Genomic DNA, 16,329 nt, shown 5'->3' with positions numbered 1-16,329 from the left:
CCCAGCCGCTGCCGGGCCGATGGAGGAGGCGGCAGCTGGCCACCACTGCTGGACCCAAGGGCTCCAGCTTTCAGGTTTCCACCCACCGCGTTTAAACGGCATCCAACCCCCCGGAGATACCCTCCTGCAGCACTTTCAGATGGATTCAACACCCCCCCGCCCTCCCTTGCCCCCTCCTCGGGGAGGGTGCAGGGAGAGTTCATGTTTGCAAAGCACTCGGCTCAAGAGCTGCCAGAGATTTAAAAGTTTCTCTGACAAAACATTTCAAAATTGGGATTTCTGTGGTGTTTGGGAAACTTTACACAAGCGAGGTGTTTGGTTGTGGAGTGAAGCTGCTGAGGCGAGTGCTGGGCAGCTCTCACCGACGCTGCGCGAGCTCCACGGCAGCGAGCAGAGCACAGGGTGGCTCCAGTGCCTCTGCTTCCGAGAGTACGTTCATTTAAGCCTGGGTATTATTTAGCAACGGCAGGATTTGGACATGATCTGGACAAAAATGAGCTTCTCTGGTACACGCACTGATTTTGCCACCAAACCCACACAAACCCAGTCCTCCAGATTTCACACAAGCCCAAGGAGCAGCAGTGGAAGTCTGAGGCATGAAAAAACCAGCAGCAACCCTGAAAAGGCAAAATAAACTCCAGCATATTCCTTGCTTCTCCCAGGTGACTCCTCAGAGGAGACACACCTGCACCCAGGGAGGTAACGGGGCACCCAGCACTGCTGCGGACCCACGGATTTGAGCCGGCCTTGCTTGGGCCTTTCCCTCTCCAGGGAGAGCTCTTGGAGGTCAAAATCAACTCCCAGCGCTCGGCGGTTTGTCCGAAGCCCCAACTCTCCCTGATGATGACTAAAGCTCTGGAAACCACAGCTCCAGCTCCAGCCAAGGGACGCAAGCGACCGCCTGACATCCAGCTGCAGAACCTGCCCGCAGTACGAGCGCCCGTAAGGAATTCTGCACTCGGGGCTGCGCGTCTCGCAGCTGACCTTCGAGCGGCATTACCGACCCGGCCGGCGGGACGCAGGGCAGTACAAAACCCGGCCTTGCAAAGCCTGTGCGGGAGGCGGGAGCCCCGGCTCTGTGCCGGCAGTCCGGTGCCGTTGAGTCAGCCCATGACTCAGCCGCGGCTCAGCGCCGCAGGCACCAGCGCCGGGAGGAGCGCGGCTGCCAGTGCCCACCTCTCCCGCCACCTCCCCGCAGGTGGCTTCCCAGCAGGACTGTCCCCTTCTCCCTGCCAGCACCGCAGGACGCTCCTCTGCGTGCTTCTCCATAGTACGATTTTCTAATATTTCTTTTTTTTAACCTTCTTGCCGTGCAGCACGCAAATGAGCCACACAAAGCCTCGATGAAATGGCTGGGAAAAAAAGCTGGCTTTACTGGTTTGGCGGCTGCCAGGCAGCACAGAGGCTCTGGGCAACGTCTGTGGATGTAGGGAGATGCTGCACGAGTGAAAGGAGAAGGAAGGAGAAGTCTCAGGCAGAGAGATGCTGCTCCCACAGCGCTGGATCTGTAACATCCACAGTCTGGAGGCTCACAGCTTTATGCCTTTTTTTTTTTTTTTCCTAATGGCAGTTTATTTAGTTAACTCTGAGGAACCCAAGAGCAAGAATTGTCGCTCCAGAAACCATTTTGAAGGAGACAATTTAAAAAGATTTAGCACTGAATTTACTATACTCAAACCACAGACTTTAAAACAGTGCTGGCCAGCAGTGCCGCGAGGAGCCCACGCCAAGCCGGGGAGCTCAGGACCAGGCACTGGGAGCTCAGGACCAGGGCGCAGCGAAGACACGCTGCTGCCAATAAAACCAGCTCAGGAAGGAAACCGCTTACTTGCTGCTCGCTTTCGGGAGCGGCGCATGCTCCTAAGCCAACTGGCGAGAGGAAGGGCGGGCGAGCTGCCCCACGCCAGCAGAGCGAAGGACGGGGCAGACCTCTGCCCCCAGACACGCACCGGGGGGTAAAGGGAAAAGCCGTGCAAGGCCTGCAGGAGATGTAGGTTAATGTTTGTAACCTGCCGGCGAGGGGATGGTGCCCCCGGCACACCGAGGAGGCAAAGACAGGCAATAGTGGCCTGGCTGTCCCACCGACAGGCCAGACCCTCTGCCAAACACCCGGCCAGGGTGGGCTTCGAGGCCTTTCCACGGCAAGGCAAAGCTGTCACAGATGCTTCCTTGGACATATGTCAAAGCTGAGCCAGAGCTATTCGGGGAAAAAAAGGCAACAGATACACTGCTAAGGAAAATGAGTCACTGCAACAAATCAGGACAAGGATTCACGCTATTGTTTAAAGAGGTGGAAAACATATCCCACTACAGGCACCAAGAGAGCTCTCCTAGCTCCCAGCTCCCACATCCTTACAGCTGAATTCCACGTGGCTGTGGAATACCCGACCAGACCCACCCTCAGACACACACGACAGCCCGTGCTCGGCAGCCCAGGAAGCCCGGCTGCGTTACATAAACCACCTAAGGTCAACTCCGCAACTGGCACGGCCAACACCGATGTCGCAATCCCGCTCCTCACAAGAGCTGAAACCAAAGTTTATGAGCAGAGCAAGAGAAAACAGCCTCCCCCCTCCTGCGGGGAGGTGGGCAAGCGGTGTTTCTGTCTGGGCAGCGGGGAGGTAGCGCTGCAGCCTGCTACAGCCACACAGCTTCGGCGCAGCTGCCGCAGGTGTTGGACTGCACGAGTGCCACCAAGGACACGTGCACAGGCTCGGGGACATCCCCCGCCCCTGGAACGGCGCGTGCAACTTCTGTGCGCGACAAACACGCCTCTACCTGCTAAACCAAAGCCAGCCCCGAGCCAGGCCGAGGAACAGAAGAGCCTGAAACGCCGCACGGTGGCAACGGGGTGGTGCAAGAGGAGTGCAAGGTGCCAGTGGGTCTTTTCTCCTCTCAGGCATCTGATTCCTGGAGTAAAAGATCTCAGAGAAGAGAAAGAGGCTCCTGCTAAGCATCAGTCTGGCTCTCTGCACGTTTATCTGCAGCTCCCCGCTGCTATCTCCTCCCCAGAGGCTGAGTCACTTCCTCTCTTTGGCCTCCACCAAATCGGTTGCTAGAGACTCGCCTACACCTTCCCAGCGTCTGCGGAGCCCAGTTGCTCTCAAAATGCGTCCTCGAGCGCGGTGACCACCTCCGGCTCTCCGGCGTGCGTGCAGGCAGGGAGCTGGGGCGCTGCCGGCCCCCGGCACAGCCCCGCCGCTTGCACACCCGCTTCCCCAGGAAGGACGAGCTCTGAAGAGGAAGGGGAAGACGTGGCCAACGATAAGAGAGTCACACGCTGCTGAAAGCGGAGGGGTAACCCGGGACCCGAGGGGCAGGGGCGTCCCACAGGCTGCGCTGTGGCTGCTCTGCACCCTGCGGCCGCACGCTGCTCTCCCAACCCCGCCACTTTTTAATTTGGTTTCCTTCTCGCTGCTGCCAGCAGAAACATTTCTAACCCCTCTAGAGCCAGAGCGAGGGCAGAGCTCTCTGAGAAGCAGAAAACTGCTGCTGGGGGACACGGGCAGCGAGCTGGTGGAGCCCTACCATGATGCTTTGGCTGCCAAGAGGGTCAGACAGCCCCGAAGCGAGTTGGAGTTCAAATTCTCAACCAAGTATCGAATGTGGCAGAAACATCCCTGACAAAAAGCAGGAGCCACGGTTCTGGCTCCAAAGGTGACACCCCTGAACTTATTCAAGTGAGACACTACAGCACCAGGAACCGTCAAAGCACTCCCCGCTGGCTGTGAGAGCGAGTGACGATCACCCACGCTGGGCTGTAACCCCCCGGCTCCCCGACGGCCGGGGCCACCCTTTCTCCCCCAGCTGCACCCCTCGCTTACTGACTCTGCGATGGGCTCGCCCGTCTGCACGCTACAAACACAGAAACCCTCACTTCACCCCTGCAAACAGCTGTCGCTCCGAGCTGTCGTTTAACAACATGAATTCATGGTTGGAAACTTCCTCTCCGGACAGGAAGTTCAGCAACTGTAAAAATTACCATTTGGCACACGGAAACCCACAGAAATGCCGGGCCGGCCCCACGTCCTCGCCGGAGAAACAGCCCCACCGCCGCGGTGGCTGCGTGACCCAGGAGGCACTCGAGACCTTTTAAAATCCGTCCTGCCAACTTCTGAACCGGGGACCGGCCGAGGGCTCACGCAGGCGCCGCGTCCTGCGTCAGACCACCTCACGCGCCCACCAGAGAGTAACAGCAAATACATCTCTCTTACCATTTTTAAGCATATTCCCAACGTTTAGTCCATTTTATCTCTTTGCAAAGTTATTGCTCCTTACCTGACCAGAACTATTTCCAAAGGCGGATTTCCTAGAAATGTACTGAGGGACCTACACAAACCTCTGCCACAAAGCCACAGCTAAGCCCCTTACAACCAAACAGCCCGTTCAGTCTCTCTGCAGCTCCGTGGGCCCACGGTGGGCAGGAGCCACACGGACCAGCCACTCTTCTGCAACGAGAAGTGACCTGCCCGACCACGACACGGCCAGGCTGAAACACCACAGCAGCACCAACGTCTCCCAGAAACCAGGTGTGTACCGAGGCCACGTTGCTCAGTCACGCTGCAACCACCGAAGCAACCTTGGCAGTGCCAAGAACAGGGGCAAACAGGTCACCTTAATGTCCTCATGGTCCCAAGGATCACCCGCACCAGCCCCAAGGAGCCAACCTGAACACCCAGACAAGCTCAGTCACCCAGTCACCTCCAGTCCGTCCATCAGTACAACCTCCAGAAAGTTTTACACATGCTTTGACAACGCCACACACCAACTGGAAGGAATTTTTCAACTTTAAGATAGTGAAAGCCCCAGAACAACAAAACATGGCTAGAGAGGTATTTACGTATGTATTTACATAGACATACACATATATATCTGGTTTACTTTAGGCAGATGCAAGCAAATTCATTTTTTAAATTCTTGTTTTTTCTTCTTTTAAAGAATACTCAGCTTTATTCTCTTTATTTTCCAAGTTCTCACTACCCAGCACTGCTTCTTGTCTTGTCCAAGCTGCAGTTCATGAACTGGACTAGTTCGAGAAGGGACCACCAGCCAAAGGAAGGGGTGCCTCCTCACAGAGCCATCTCTTGGGCCTGTTAAATATATTACTAAAAACATAAGGGCTTTAATCCACTCTGCTCCAGATGTGTGCGTGCATACCACAGCAGTTATCCTCTTGTCCACACATCTCCTCCTTCAATTAAAAACGACAGGAAATTTGATCCAGCGCTTCAGCAGGGATTGCCTGTATAGTGGATACTGGGTGCTCCCCATCAGCCCCAACACTCACGTTTTGAGGGTGGAAAATGTCATTTCTGTACCTGTATCCGAGTCTTTTTGATCTCCATTTGTTCCAACAGTGAAAGGCAACTTCCGTTTGGTCGCTCGCTCTTTCACCTCTTTGCCGCCATCGCTCCGGTCCAACTTCGGAGTCTTGGTTAGAGAAACTTTATCTTTATCCTAGAAAGAGAAGAGACCAGATTAACAAAAGCCCTCCCCAGACTGCGTTCACCGCCCCCCCCCCAAGTCCTGCCCCAGGCTCAGGCAGCACTTGTCCTCTCCCTTTACCGTGGGTTTCCAGGCCTCGCAGAAAGCAGCCCCCCACCAAGCTAAAAACCTAGAAGGCCACCAGAGAGGAGCAAGGCCGACCAAGGCTGCTGCGGGGTGCCAAACCTGCAACCAATTCATGTGAAAACTGGAGCCAAACGCCTTGTGTGCAGCTGGGGACACGCAGGCTGCGGTGGGGGAACCCAAGGATTCCCGACCACAACCGCCCTCACCGCTGGGCAGGGTTTCCCGGTCCCGAGCAGAAGCGGGATGCAGGGGAGCGCACGGAGCACGCCTGGGGGACACATCAAAACCAGCATTAAAGCAAAAAGTTCAATGTGGAGAGCCGAGGGCTTCTCCGTGGGGCCTGCAGGATTTCTAGCACAAGCATCCAGCATTTTACGTGAGACCACATTGTTCTGGGGAAAACATCACTGACTGTTGACAGGAGCAGCGCCGCAGCCGAACGCACTCAGAGGGTTCACACTGCCTGGGCAGTAACGACCCGCAGCAGACAGGCCAGTCCAGCTCTGCCTGTGCCCACGGGCAGCGCTCTCCATCCCAGGGCAAGGGGCTCCATCCGCCCCCCGCTCTGCCTGTGCCCACGGGCAGCGCTCTCCATCCCGGGGCTCCATCCACCCCCCGCTCTGCCTGCCATCGCCTCCCTTCCAGCAGCCCCACCAAGCTCACTCTCTCCCAGACCTGCCTTTTGGGTTGATCGACTTTAAGCCCCAACCATGTGCAAGCACCAGCCGAGGTGCTGCCAGCGGTTGAAGGTTTAAGCTGTCCCTCTCCCACGCAGGCTTTGACGGGGATTTTAAGAGGAGGAGCCACCTTGAGAGCCAACCTGCCAATACTGCGTAAAAGCACAAAAGTGATGTGGATGCGGGCTGCGCGCTCGTGCTTTCTCAGCGAGGCAGACCCGTGCCTGCTCTGCACCAGTCTCGTTTATTCGGGTAGGTTTGGATTTTAACGTGCAGTGAGGTGAAGCAGGCGACGCTGGGGACTGCTCGGTACAAGCAGCAGGAAGAAATTTTGAAGAAACATCCCGAGCAAGACAAAGTTACCAAGTATTGAGACAGGCAAGATTTTTCATATGATCAGCGAGAGCTGGTACATAACTCGAACTTCAGGAGCTCAGTATGCTGAGAATATATACAGACTGAAGTCATGCACTTGTGTTTTTTGTATTTCAGACGCTGTATTATTTTAAGCAAGAGCTTCTGGTCTGAATACTGTGCGGCTGCTCTAAAAACAAGGCCAGAACGAGCAGCTTTGTGACAGATCTGATTTCAATAACCTAGCAAAACCCAGACCCTAAGCTTTAGATATAAAGTTAGATTAAATAAAAGGATCTCAATACATTAAATCATGCAAGACCATCACTGGAAACTCAGACAAGCAAATCTAACAGAAATTCCCTTGTTTAGAGAAGCCCAGTCATGCTGTCTGCATCAGACTCAGCACCCTGGCAGGTGGCTCCGGTGCCAGCAGTCACAAGACGGCGGCGTCACTGTGTACACTGCTCCTTCCTCTTTCCGAGTTTCTGTCTGGCAACCAGGCTGCACCCGCGGATTAAAGAGAAACCCTTTACTCAGACCAAGAGGTTCTGTTTGCGGGTCTCCTTCGCGACGGGCAGGGTGACAGCGCGGCTGCTGCACGCCCAGCTCAGCCCCTCTCACCCGTGCTTCGGCGAGGACTAAAAAAAATGGGTTGGGGAATCCCTTTTTCGGTAAAGCAAGCTAAATAAACCTATCTGACAGCGGCTCTGGTGGCTGGAGGGAGACAAGGCACGTCCGGAGCCCGGGGAAGGGGCAGCCCTGCTCGAGCCCTTCCTCGGCACAGGAGTCAGCGGAGCGACGGGACCAAGTCACAACAGCCAAGAGAAACACTCCAGCATTTCATTTGAACGCTCTGGATTTAAGTGCTTTTATTTTTTTCTGACGTGAACAAAAACAGTCTGCAGTAAGAGATGATGCCATTTCTATTGCCAACGCTGATCTGACCAGAGGCGTCACCTCGGCGCGAGCGTACGCCGGTCTGTCCTTCCCCTTCCCAGTTTAACACAAGCTCGAAGAGCAACGCTACGCTCAGACGCCAGGAACCCGCGCCAGGGCGAGTGTCTGAGAGGCCGTGTCGATGCGGGGTAAAGCACCGTCCTCCCCGGGTGTCACGACTGCAGAGACGTGGCCCCAGCCTGCCCCGCAAAAACTCCAACCACACTTCAAAACAATCGGCCCAACAACTTCTCCTCGCCCGGACCCTCTGAGCGGGCTGAGCCCCCAGCACCCCGCGCTGGGATTTCCTACGCTCCCAGCATTTCTTCCAGACACCAGTTTCACACGGAGAGCTCCAACAAGAGGTCAATCGTGCTCAACACAAAAATCACAATTTTTTCACTGTTTGTTACCTTAAAATAGATTTTGGCAGGAGCAAATCCATCATGTCATGTCCCCTGCTGCCCAAATCCCACTCTGCCTCATGAGCAACTCAGCTCCGGGCATCAGCCGGCAGTGCCGCTGCTCCTGCACCCCACTTAGAAGCAAAGGACGATTGATGACAGCTTGTTTAAAACCTACCCTCTCCAAAATTCCCTTAACCTCTGGACTTGGCTGCTGTGGTGCGAGAGCCTGAGCCTGCAGGCGCAGGGGGGCCGTGGTGCCCACAAGCCAGGTCAGTTGTTTGAAGTATTAATGCCACACGGGATCTCCGCACACTCAGAGTAAGAAAAAGTGCAGGACGTGTAAAAATAAAACTTATTCTAGAAAGTTATTGCAATGTTGTTAAAAGCTCTGTGTTGGAGGAGAGACAGAGTAAAGGAATTAGGTAAAAAAACCTTCCCAGCCAAGACGGTGAGCCCAGCAGGGAAATGGAAATGGCTGCGTGAATCCCAGCGTCGGGCACGCTCAGGCAACGCTGCGTTTGCATTTGCCCCAACGCTCAGAGCTGCTAATCCAGTAAATTCAGCAAAATTAAATACCAAGAATGAAGGAAGTGGCGGCAGTCCCAGCACTGCTTTGAAGATTCATCTGCACAGTAGCACAATGATAACCTTTTATGTGAACTGGATGCAGGGAAGATCCAAACTTTGCTCCCCCCCTGGAAAGCAGCGACTTGCTAAGGACGCCGGCAGCAGTCAGCGGTGAAACCACCGCAGAGAAGTTAAGGCAGCTTGGAAAGTCATTCCTGAAAGTAACGTGTGTTTTCATTTTCTTATTTTAAGCTTTACTTCCCTATGTCATCCTCGAGTAAATGCTGTTTTCATTTTTAGGTCTTCTCATGTTTAAAGTAAGCTCAGGCTTATCTGAATCAGGTTGAGCAAAAGGAACAAATCCCAATTAATTGCCATTGCCGAGAAACTTGTATGAACATCCCAGTGTCGGACAGGCCCGGGGCTCTGGAAGGTCAGGACAGCTTCTGCCAAGGGCGAGAGGGAGTCTGGGGAACGGGGGCACTGCTGAGAGCTCAGCAGCAGAAACACGTTCCCCTTTGTAGGTGTTAATAAAAGCTGCTTTGGCAAAGGGAAGGTGGCAGAGCATGACTTGAGGAAAAATCCCCTCCTGTCACGTTATGTTCTTAGTAAGATTTACTGTGTGAATAACCGAACCCACTCTGAGCTACACTTGCTACGGTTAAAGGATGCACCCCAAGCTGCCACCAGGCATCGCGGTGGGCAGGAGCCGGGCCCAGCAGCTGCCCGACGCCCGCAGGCAGCGCACGGGCTGGGCGGGCTTAACCGCGCCTGCGCCGCCCTCGCCTCTCCACGAAGGGCTCGAATCGGGCAGAGAGACCCGGGTACCAGTCTGCTCGGGTCATTTGTGACTTACACAAATCAAAGGCACTTTTCACCCTCAGGCAGAACTCCAGCCAGGCCAGCTCACTGCTCAAACCTTGGTTCTCGAAGCAAACCCAAACATGTCGTTGTTTTCGATGCAAAATTCTGCCAGGTAGAGCCACCTCAGCCCCACGCAAAGAAATGTGTACCTCCAGCAGAGGAGCTGAGCGAGTCTCTAGCTCGGCTTTACAGACTGGGCCGTGCACCGCAGCCGCCTCCTCCTCCTCCTCCTCCTCCTCCTCCCCTCTGTCCGGACGAGCTGCAGGCAGCAGGGCTGCACCACCACTGCCTCTGCCCGCCGAGAGCTGAGCCTCAGCACCGACAAACCCTGACTCACATCCCTGCGCTTCTGCAAAGACTTGCGTTACCAGCGATGGAAATCCCCAAAGCCCTTTGTTCTCCAAAATGAGTTGAAAGTATTTCAGGTTGCAATGCTGGTAAAAAGTAAGCAGCAACGAACAAAATCAGCACTGGTAGCCCAGGAGGAGAAGCCCAGAAGGACCGAGGGCTCCAAGGCCCGTGACCCTGGGCGATGCCCCGCACCGAGCGGGCACACTGAACTCCTGCCGTGGGCAAAACATCCCACGCCACAAAAAGCAAACGCTGCGAGAGCGGGAGTTTCCCTGCACTAACCCAGACAGCACCGTGGCACTTCCTGAACAGGTCTGCTGGGGCAGGGGGGGCACAGAAGGGGCAGGAGATAGTTCTCGCGCTGCGTTACAAAGAGGGATGCACACAGTTTTACCCAGAGAGCACAGCTGGTGGAAACCAAGGCCCTGTATTCCCTAAACCTGGGTCCCTTGTAGCCTTTCCAAAAGCAGAGTACAACACACGCACACATACCCCAAGTTTCAAAAAGTCTGAATTTGTGTCATTATCGGTGCTGCAGTAAAACACGCGAAGTACGGAGAGAACCATGACCCAAGCCCCATTCCTGCGTGCCTCAGGCACTGAGGTCTGTGAGAAACACCCCCCCGCAGCGACTGTGGGCTGCTTATCCTCACTGGAACGTCGGCTCTTCGGGCCCCAAGTCACCCAGGGCAGCAGCAGGTTCCACGTCCCGGCAGGCAGCTCCGCACTGGACCCCAGCCTGGCACGCGCTCACAGGGAACAGGAAAGCACTAACAGTCCTACAGGTCTCAAGAATAATTGAGAAATAAGTACTATGTTCCCTTTTCTGAATCTGGGAGAAGAGACAGGAAAAAAAAAAAAAAGCAAAAGTTTTTTTTTAACCCCTTTTAACAGGGGGTCAAGCACCGTTCTGCTCAGCGTTCGGTTCAATCACTGCAGCAAAAATGCAGTTTAGACTCTGCAAGTAGAAGCATTTCCCCATAAAGAGACAAATCCTCTGCTGCAGCCTCTGAGCACACGGCGTAACCACGCAGCGAGCGGTCCCAGGCACATCAGGAAATGGTTTCGACAACTGATACAATTCTTGCTGCGGCGCTCTGCTCAGCCTAAGCCATGAGTAATCTGCTTCTGGTATGGGGATCTGTGGATCTACACCAGAAAGGGGAATTATTCATATATGGCATGCATATTTTTACAAAACCCTTCAGACTGAACTCAACGAGAAGGAGCCTCCGGGGCCGCTGTGTGCAGCCTTATAAGGCTGGCAGGGCCCGACCGGCCGCCCCGTTGCCTCTGCTCGCCCCGGGAGAAACAGCTCCTCGCTCAACAGCAGCAAAGCAGATGAAGGATCTCACGTCGTCGGCCACGGAGGGCAACGGAGACACGCTCTTTAAACCCCTGGGCTCTCGTGGCTGCGCCAGCACAGCGACATCTCACTAGTTAATAGGTCTCTCTCACGGAAAAGCAGGGAGCGGAGAGCTAGGAGGAGTTCCCTCTTATAATTAGCTCCACAACCGAAAGGCAGCAGCTCACATCCTCCTCCACAAAGCACAAGCCCTCGGCGGAAAGGGCAGCCCCCAGCGCGCCCGGCTGTAACGGGTCCAAGCGCAGAGCTCACGCGTTCCCTGCAGCGCTCGGCCCGCCCCGGCACCGGCACCGCTGAGCACGACGCTCGCCTCCAGTGCTAGAGCTTCAGAGCCCCAACACGTAAATCCTGCTTAAACAACTATCCGTGTTAAGGTCACATTGAGAGGAACACGCTGAAGCGGCAGCACAGTTCCTGCTTCCCCACACACGCCCTGGCAGCGCCGGTGGGCGTGGGTCGCCCCACGCGGCACGGCTCCGGCTCTGCCGCAGCCGCTCTCTGCCTTCCCCAGCCAGCCTCCGCCAGCGAGCCTGTGCCAAGTCGCAGGCTCGGGCCTTTGAAAGTGTTGACAAAGGCAAGATAAATTAAAAGCAGCAGCTTGCTTGACAGGCAGGTACAACAGCGTCTGGAAGGAGGAGGTCTAACAACCGAGTGCTTTTGCCCTGAGTCACTGCTCCAGCTCACGCTCCAGAGTTAACTAGAAACGGGGCGATGTGCCGCACCGTGTCCTTCGGCCACTTGGGCTGGATCTCAGCTCAGTCCCTGCAGGACAAGAGCCTGAAAGTTTCTCCTCTGTTGATAAGATCAGAATTAAGAGAGCAGAAAAGGCTCGTCCCCATCCTCACTCAACAGCACTCTCCACAGGTCTGCGCTGACGCCTTTGAATGGGAAGCATAAAATTATTTGTGTCCTAGTTATTTAGCCAGCGGGAGATAACTCCAGTTCCCGGCGTCCCTAGCGTGGCTCAGCAAACCTGCTCTGTAAATAACATGCAGCCTTTAAGCTGCCGCGAGTGGATGAAATAAAATGGGAGCTGATTCGTATTATAACTGATCCCCTCCCTCCCGAAGCACCTGCGCCAACATTAAGCTTCTTACACAGCACAGACAAAACCCCGTATTTACATATTCTGCGCTGCTGGGCTCAGTTTTATTTGCCAGGGTAAACGCTGGCATCTTCCCGATGCCACTCGGCAGCTGTTTCACCTCCAACACCCTTGCTCCTGGTTTTTGCCCCCTCCCAGAAGCCCGTGTCCCGGCAAAGCGCCCGTGCAAAAGCAACGCTCCTGCTCCGGGCACGGCTCCCGAGCCGGGCCTGGGCACACACGGTGATGCAGCAAGGGGAACGGGCACGTGCTAGCAGCACGCTCAACAAGCAAATTCCTGCCTGGATTATTTGTCGTTTTCCTCGTTTTGTCAATAAAGTGACCTCAGTCACAAGAGGAGTTACTACCATCAACACGGGTGGGGTTGCAGTGGACGTGACAGAGCAAGAGACTCACAAAGCTCAGCTCCAGCTCCCCGGGCCCCGCGGGAACTCCTGGGGGAATGCTGAGAAACTGGAACAAGAAGATGAAAGGGAAGCGGATCCTTAGCAGGATATAGTAGATGTAGGCTTTAAGTTTTATTTAAAGGTAACATTTGTATGCACATTTCTGCACAGCTCTTTACTGGAAACTACTGATACTGAGAAGGATGAAAAAAAGCTGAATGAGAGGAAGCAGAGCGTTAAGTCTGGAGCAAAATGAGAATCTGGGAATGAAGAAGTATGAACTTACTTATCCTTAAAGTCAGATTTCATCTCAGTAACCTCACCTCAAGCCCAGACAAAGCCTAAACATCTCAAATAAAACCCCAGAAGCAGTAATTTCAGCCGAGCAGCTCACACACTAAGTCCTGGTCAGGCCACAGCGAGAGCCCAGACTTCTGGGCGAAGCAAGACCAGCTGAGTCTGACACAGACACGGCATTTACAGCCGGAGGAGGAGGAGAAACTCCTCCCTCACGCAGCACGCCTGCGTGATCGCTGCATTACTTGGTCCTTCCAGGGCTCAGTGTAGAAAAGCCTTAAAAATGCACAGTACCTGCAGAAGAGAATCTTCCAAAGCATCCCCCCGCTGCTTGGCTGAGTCGGGTCCCCGTGGCCGCAGCACCTCCCAGGAAGTACTGCAGCCACCAAGAGCTAACGTGGACCCCGCGGGCTGGCAGAGTGTCAATACACAGATTCGACTCTGGTGGGAACAACCCATGGCAATCTCCTGCCCCATGAAATATTGCCACAGCTTGAAGACACCAGGCACGAGGGGCAGCATCCCTAAAGGAAGGCAAGCGAACCAAACACGTTACCTTTTTCCCCGTTTGTTTCTCCACCATGTCGTTGCTGAGAGAGAAATCTTCTGGCTGTGGTGTTTTAGAACACCCACCCTTGGGCATCGTTCTGCCTTCCTTACTTGATCTTCATTTATGCTGCCATCGCCTCATCATCAACCGTCTGTTTAGAGAGAGGAAAAGAGGAGTTAGACATCTCAAAAGGATCTTTCCACAGGAGGAACAAAGGCCAGACACTTCCCACCAAACTCTCTGATGGCCGCGCCAGGGTGGCAGAGCCCCTCCAAACGCCACAGACCACCCATCAGAGCGGGCAAACCCGCTCCTGGCTTCTGCCACCTTCCAAACGAGGGGCGAGCTGGGACCTGCAGCTGCAAACACAACGTGTTTCACATGCAAGGGCTAACCTAGAATGGATCGTGCCCAAACAGAGCGCAATTCCCCTCCCGTTCTCCATCCACAGCATCACTCCAAGCCGACATGAACCCTCTGGCAGCTACGGCTCCACGCAGAGTGCAGGGACACGGGGACGGACCCCCCGGGTACGTGTCTGGGGCAGGGACTGCTCCTCCCCCCGTTTGCCACGCTGAATTCCCAGACACTCGCAGGACCAACACACACACACACACACACACAACCTCGCTGAATGACAAAACCCACTTATAAAACGCACTTTCTGAATGTGGTGCTGTATGAGAGGAGACCAGAAACCACCCAGGGCTCCCAGCGCTCCCGGAGCCTTTGCCACGGGCTCCCGAGGCCGGCACCGGCGCTGCCACCGCGCCTTGGCCTAGGTAAGACAATTTGGAGAATAACAAAGCGCTCCCTGCTCCTGCCATGTGTTGCCTGGTTACAGGGCTGAAAAGACAACTGACATCTGAAATACAGCGAAGCAGGAGCTGCAACAGGGATCAGAAATACCGGCTGAAGCCATGGCAGGTGAGGCCTTTTTAGGTGAACAGAAATATCTCCTCTCCTGAGACCAGAGGCTAAAAAGCATCCGTGCAACAGCAGAACTCCAAGGAGTGACCCACATCAATCTCTACAGCAAAGGTCTCGTCGTACTTACGCTGAAACGGCATAAACAGGCCCCATTTGAAAAGTCCCCAGCTAACTGCCACCTGACAACACTACACACTGCACCCATTAACTTCTTATAATAGCGGCTGGGTTTCTGCAGAGCTACAATTGCAGGAAATTGTCCAGGAACAAAGTCATGCAGCACTCCATCACAAGATGGGAATTCTGTGGGCGGGGAGAGAGAAAGAAAACAGAGGAGAGGAGAGGAGCCAAAGCCTCCCGCCTGCTCGGGGTCGGAGCAGCGCGGACCCTGAACCGCGTCCCGGGCAGCACCGGGACAGGCCAGCACCGGCTCCCTGGGTGCCGGGTCCCCGCACCGAGGGCGGCTGGAGCAGGTCAGGGGGTTGAAGGCTGGTGGAACACTAGCACGGTGCTTTCATCAGCCTCGTATTTTAGAAGTTCCCTGGAAAGCCCTTCATAATTTAGATGTTTCATTTATGCATCGGAGGCTTTAAGGCCCTTTGGGCTGGTTTGTGGGCTTTTTTTTTTTTTTTTTTTTTTTTAAATTTTTTTTTTTTATTAAAGAAAAAGTGACTCAGAGGCCCCAGCCCAGCCCTGCAGCAGCATGAATTCCCAGACCAAAGCAGGGTGCACTAAGACATCCCCGCACTGGCATTCTCAGCAGGAGACCGTGCTTTCCGAGGTGGCTGACCCTCCACCCTGGCTCCTTTGCCTGGGCTACGGGAAGACAGTTACACGTGTTTAGCAACGAACGTTTCAGAGACTGAGGCTTCTTTGTGTCTCCCTGTTCAACATGGGGACAAGCTGCTGTGCTGAGTTTTGGGACCTCCAGCCCTTTCCTTTTGGATGTGAGAGCAGGAAAGGATCTGAACTGGCAAAGCCATGAGCAGGCTGATCAGCCATCCTCATCACTGTAGATGGGAAGCAAAAACAGGGGGGAAAGTGCAGAAAATTCAGCATACCAACCCAGCATGTCCATAAAGAGAAAACCAAATAAAATAATCTTCTGTTAGAGCGAGGGAACAGCCATAGAAATCTGCATCTCCAAATTTCTGCTCTTCATCACTTGAAGGGCCTGCAGCCCAGCACAAGTGCCAGAGTTCAAGCACCGCAAGGTCTGACTCAGAACAGCACCTTAAAAAGGCAGCGGAGCCGTCCTCGGGCACGCTCAGCGCCTGCAGAGAGGCTGGAGCTCACAAATCCTGCAGCCAAGAGCAAGTGGCCCTGGAGTCCGTGCAGCCAGGTCCCAGCACCCAAGGGGCCACCAGGCTGGGTGTCAGCGTGCCCAAGCGCGGCTCTCCCGAGGGCCCGGCTCCGCGGAGGGAGTCCCGCCACGCTGCGCGCCGAAGAAGCTTCAGTCATCTACAGCCTCCAGAACCTCGTTCTGTCGGCCACCATCAACCAATTTGTAAAGTTTAAGATTTTTTTCCCCTCGGTTTCACCTACTGGTGCTCATTGAGGGGCAGGTCAAGGAGAAACGAGTAAATGCCCCAGCATGTGCCTGGGAGGAGGCAGGAGCCAGCAGGATGGAGGACAGTCTCCCACCGGATCAGATTTACTTCAATATTCACTGCAAATCTAAGAAGTAAAAATTCAGATGATGGAAATTTATTTGTACTTTGCAAAGGATATTTGAACAAGCAGCTTCACTTCTGCCAGTCCCGGGACCAGCATGGCTGGGACCAGGACACGCTCTGCTCCCGATCACAAACAGCCAGAAATTAAAACCGTGTCATTTCCAGTGTCTCCCTAGAACTGTTCCATGGCCTGCACGCTGTCAATTTATTCTCGACAAAATTCTGCCCACTCCCCACGTCTTTGTGGCTGTTTGTAACCGGGGTAGGTACCTATTCACGTGGAGCTTCG

General features: G+C 54.6%; 1 protein-coding gene across 2 annotated transcripts in view; it reads right to left on the bottom strand.

Moving 5' to 3' along the window:
* The window catches only part of ANKRD11 (ankyrin repeat domain 11), a 127,203-nt gene that overhangs the window by 23,956 nt on the left and 86,918 nt on the right, over positions 1-16,329 (bottom strand). For both annotated transcript variants that reach the window (XM_026857065.1, XM_026857064.1), the window contains 2 exons: positions 13,441-13,585; positions 5,319-5,457 (listed from right to left, as the gene is read on the bottom strand). In XM_026857065.1, coding sequence (XP_026712866.1) covers positions 5,319-5,457; positions 13,441-13,527 — 226 coding nt within the window. In that variant the 5' untranslated portion in view covers positions 13,528-13,585. The remainder of the gene's footprint in view (positions 1-5,318; positions 5,458-13,440; positions 13,586-16,329) is intronic.

This window comes from Athene cunicularia (assembly GCF_003259725.1).
Source record: "Athene cunicularia isolate RWA chromosome 11 unlocalized genomic scaffold, athCun1 chr11_part2, whole genome shotgun sequence".
Classification (NCBI taxonomy): Eukaryota; Metazoa; Chordata; class Aves; order Strigiformes; family Strigidae; genus Athene; species Athene cunicularia.
This window is presented reverse-complemented; position numbering and strand designations above follow the sequence as displayed.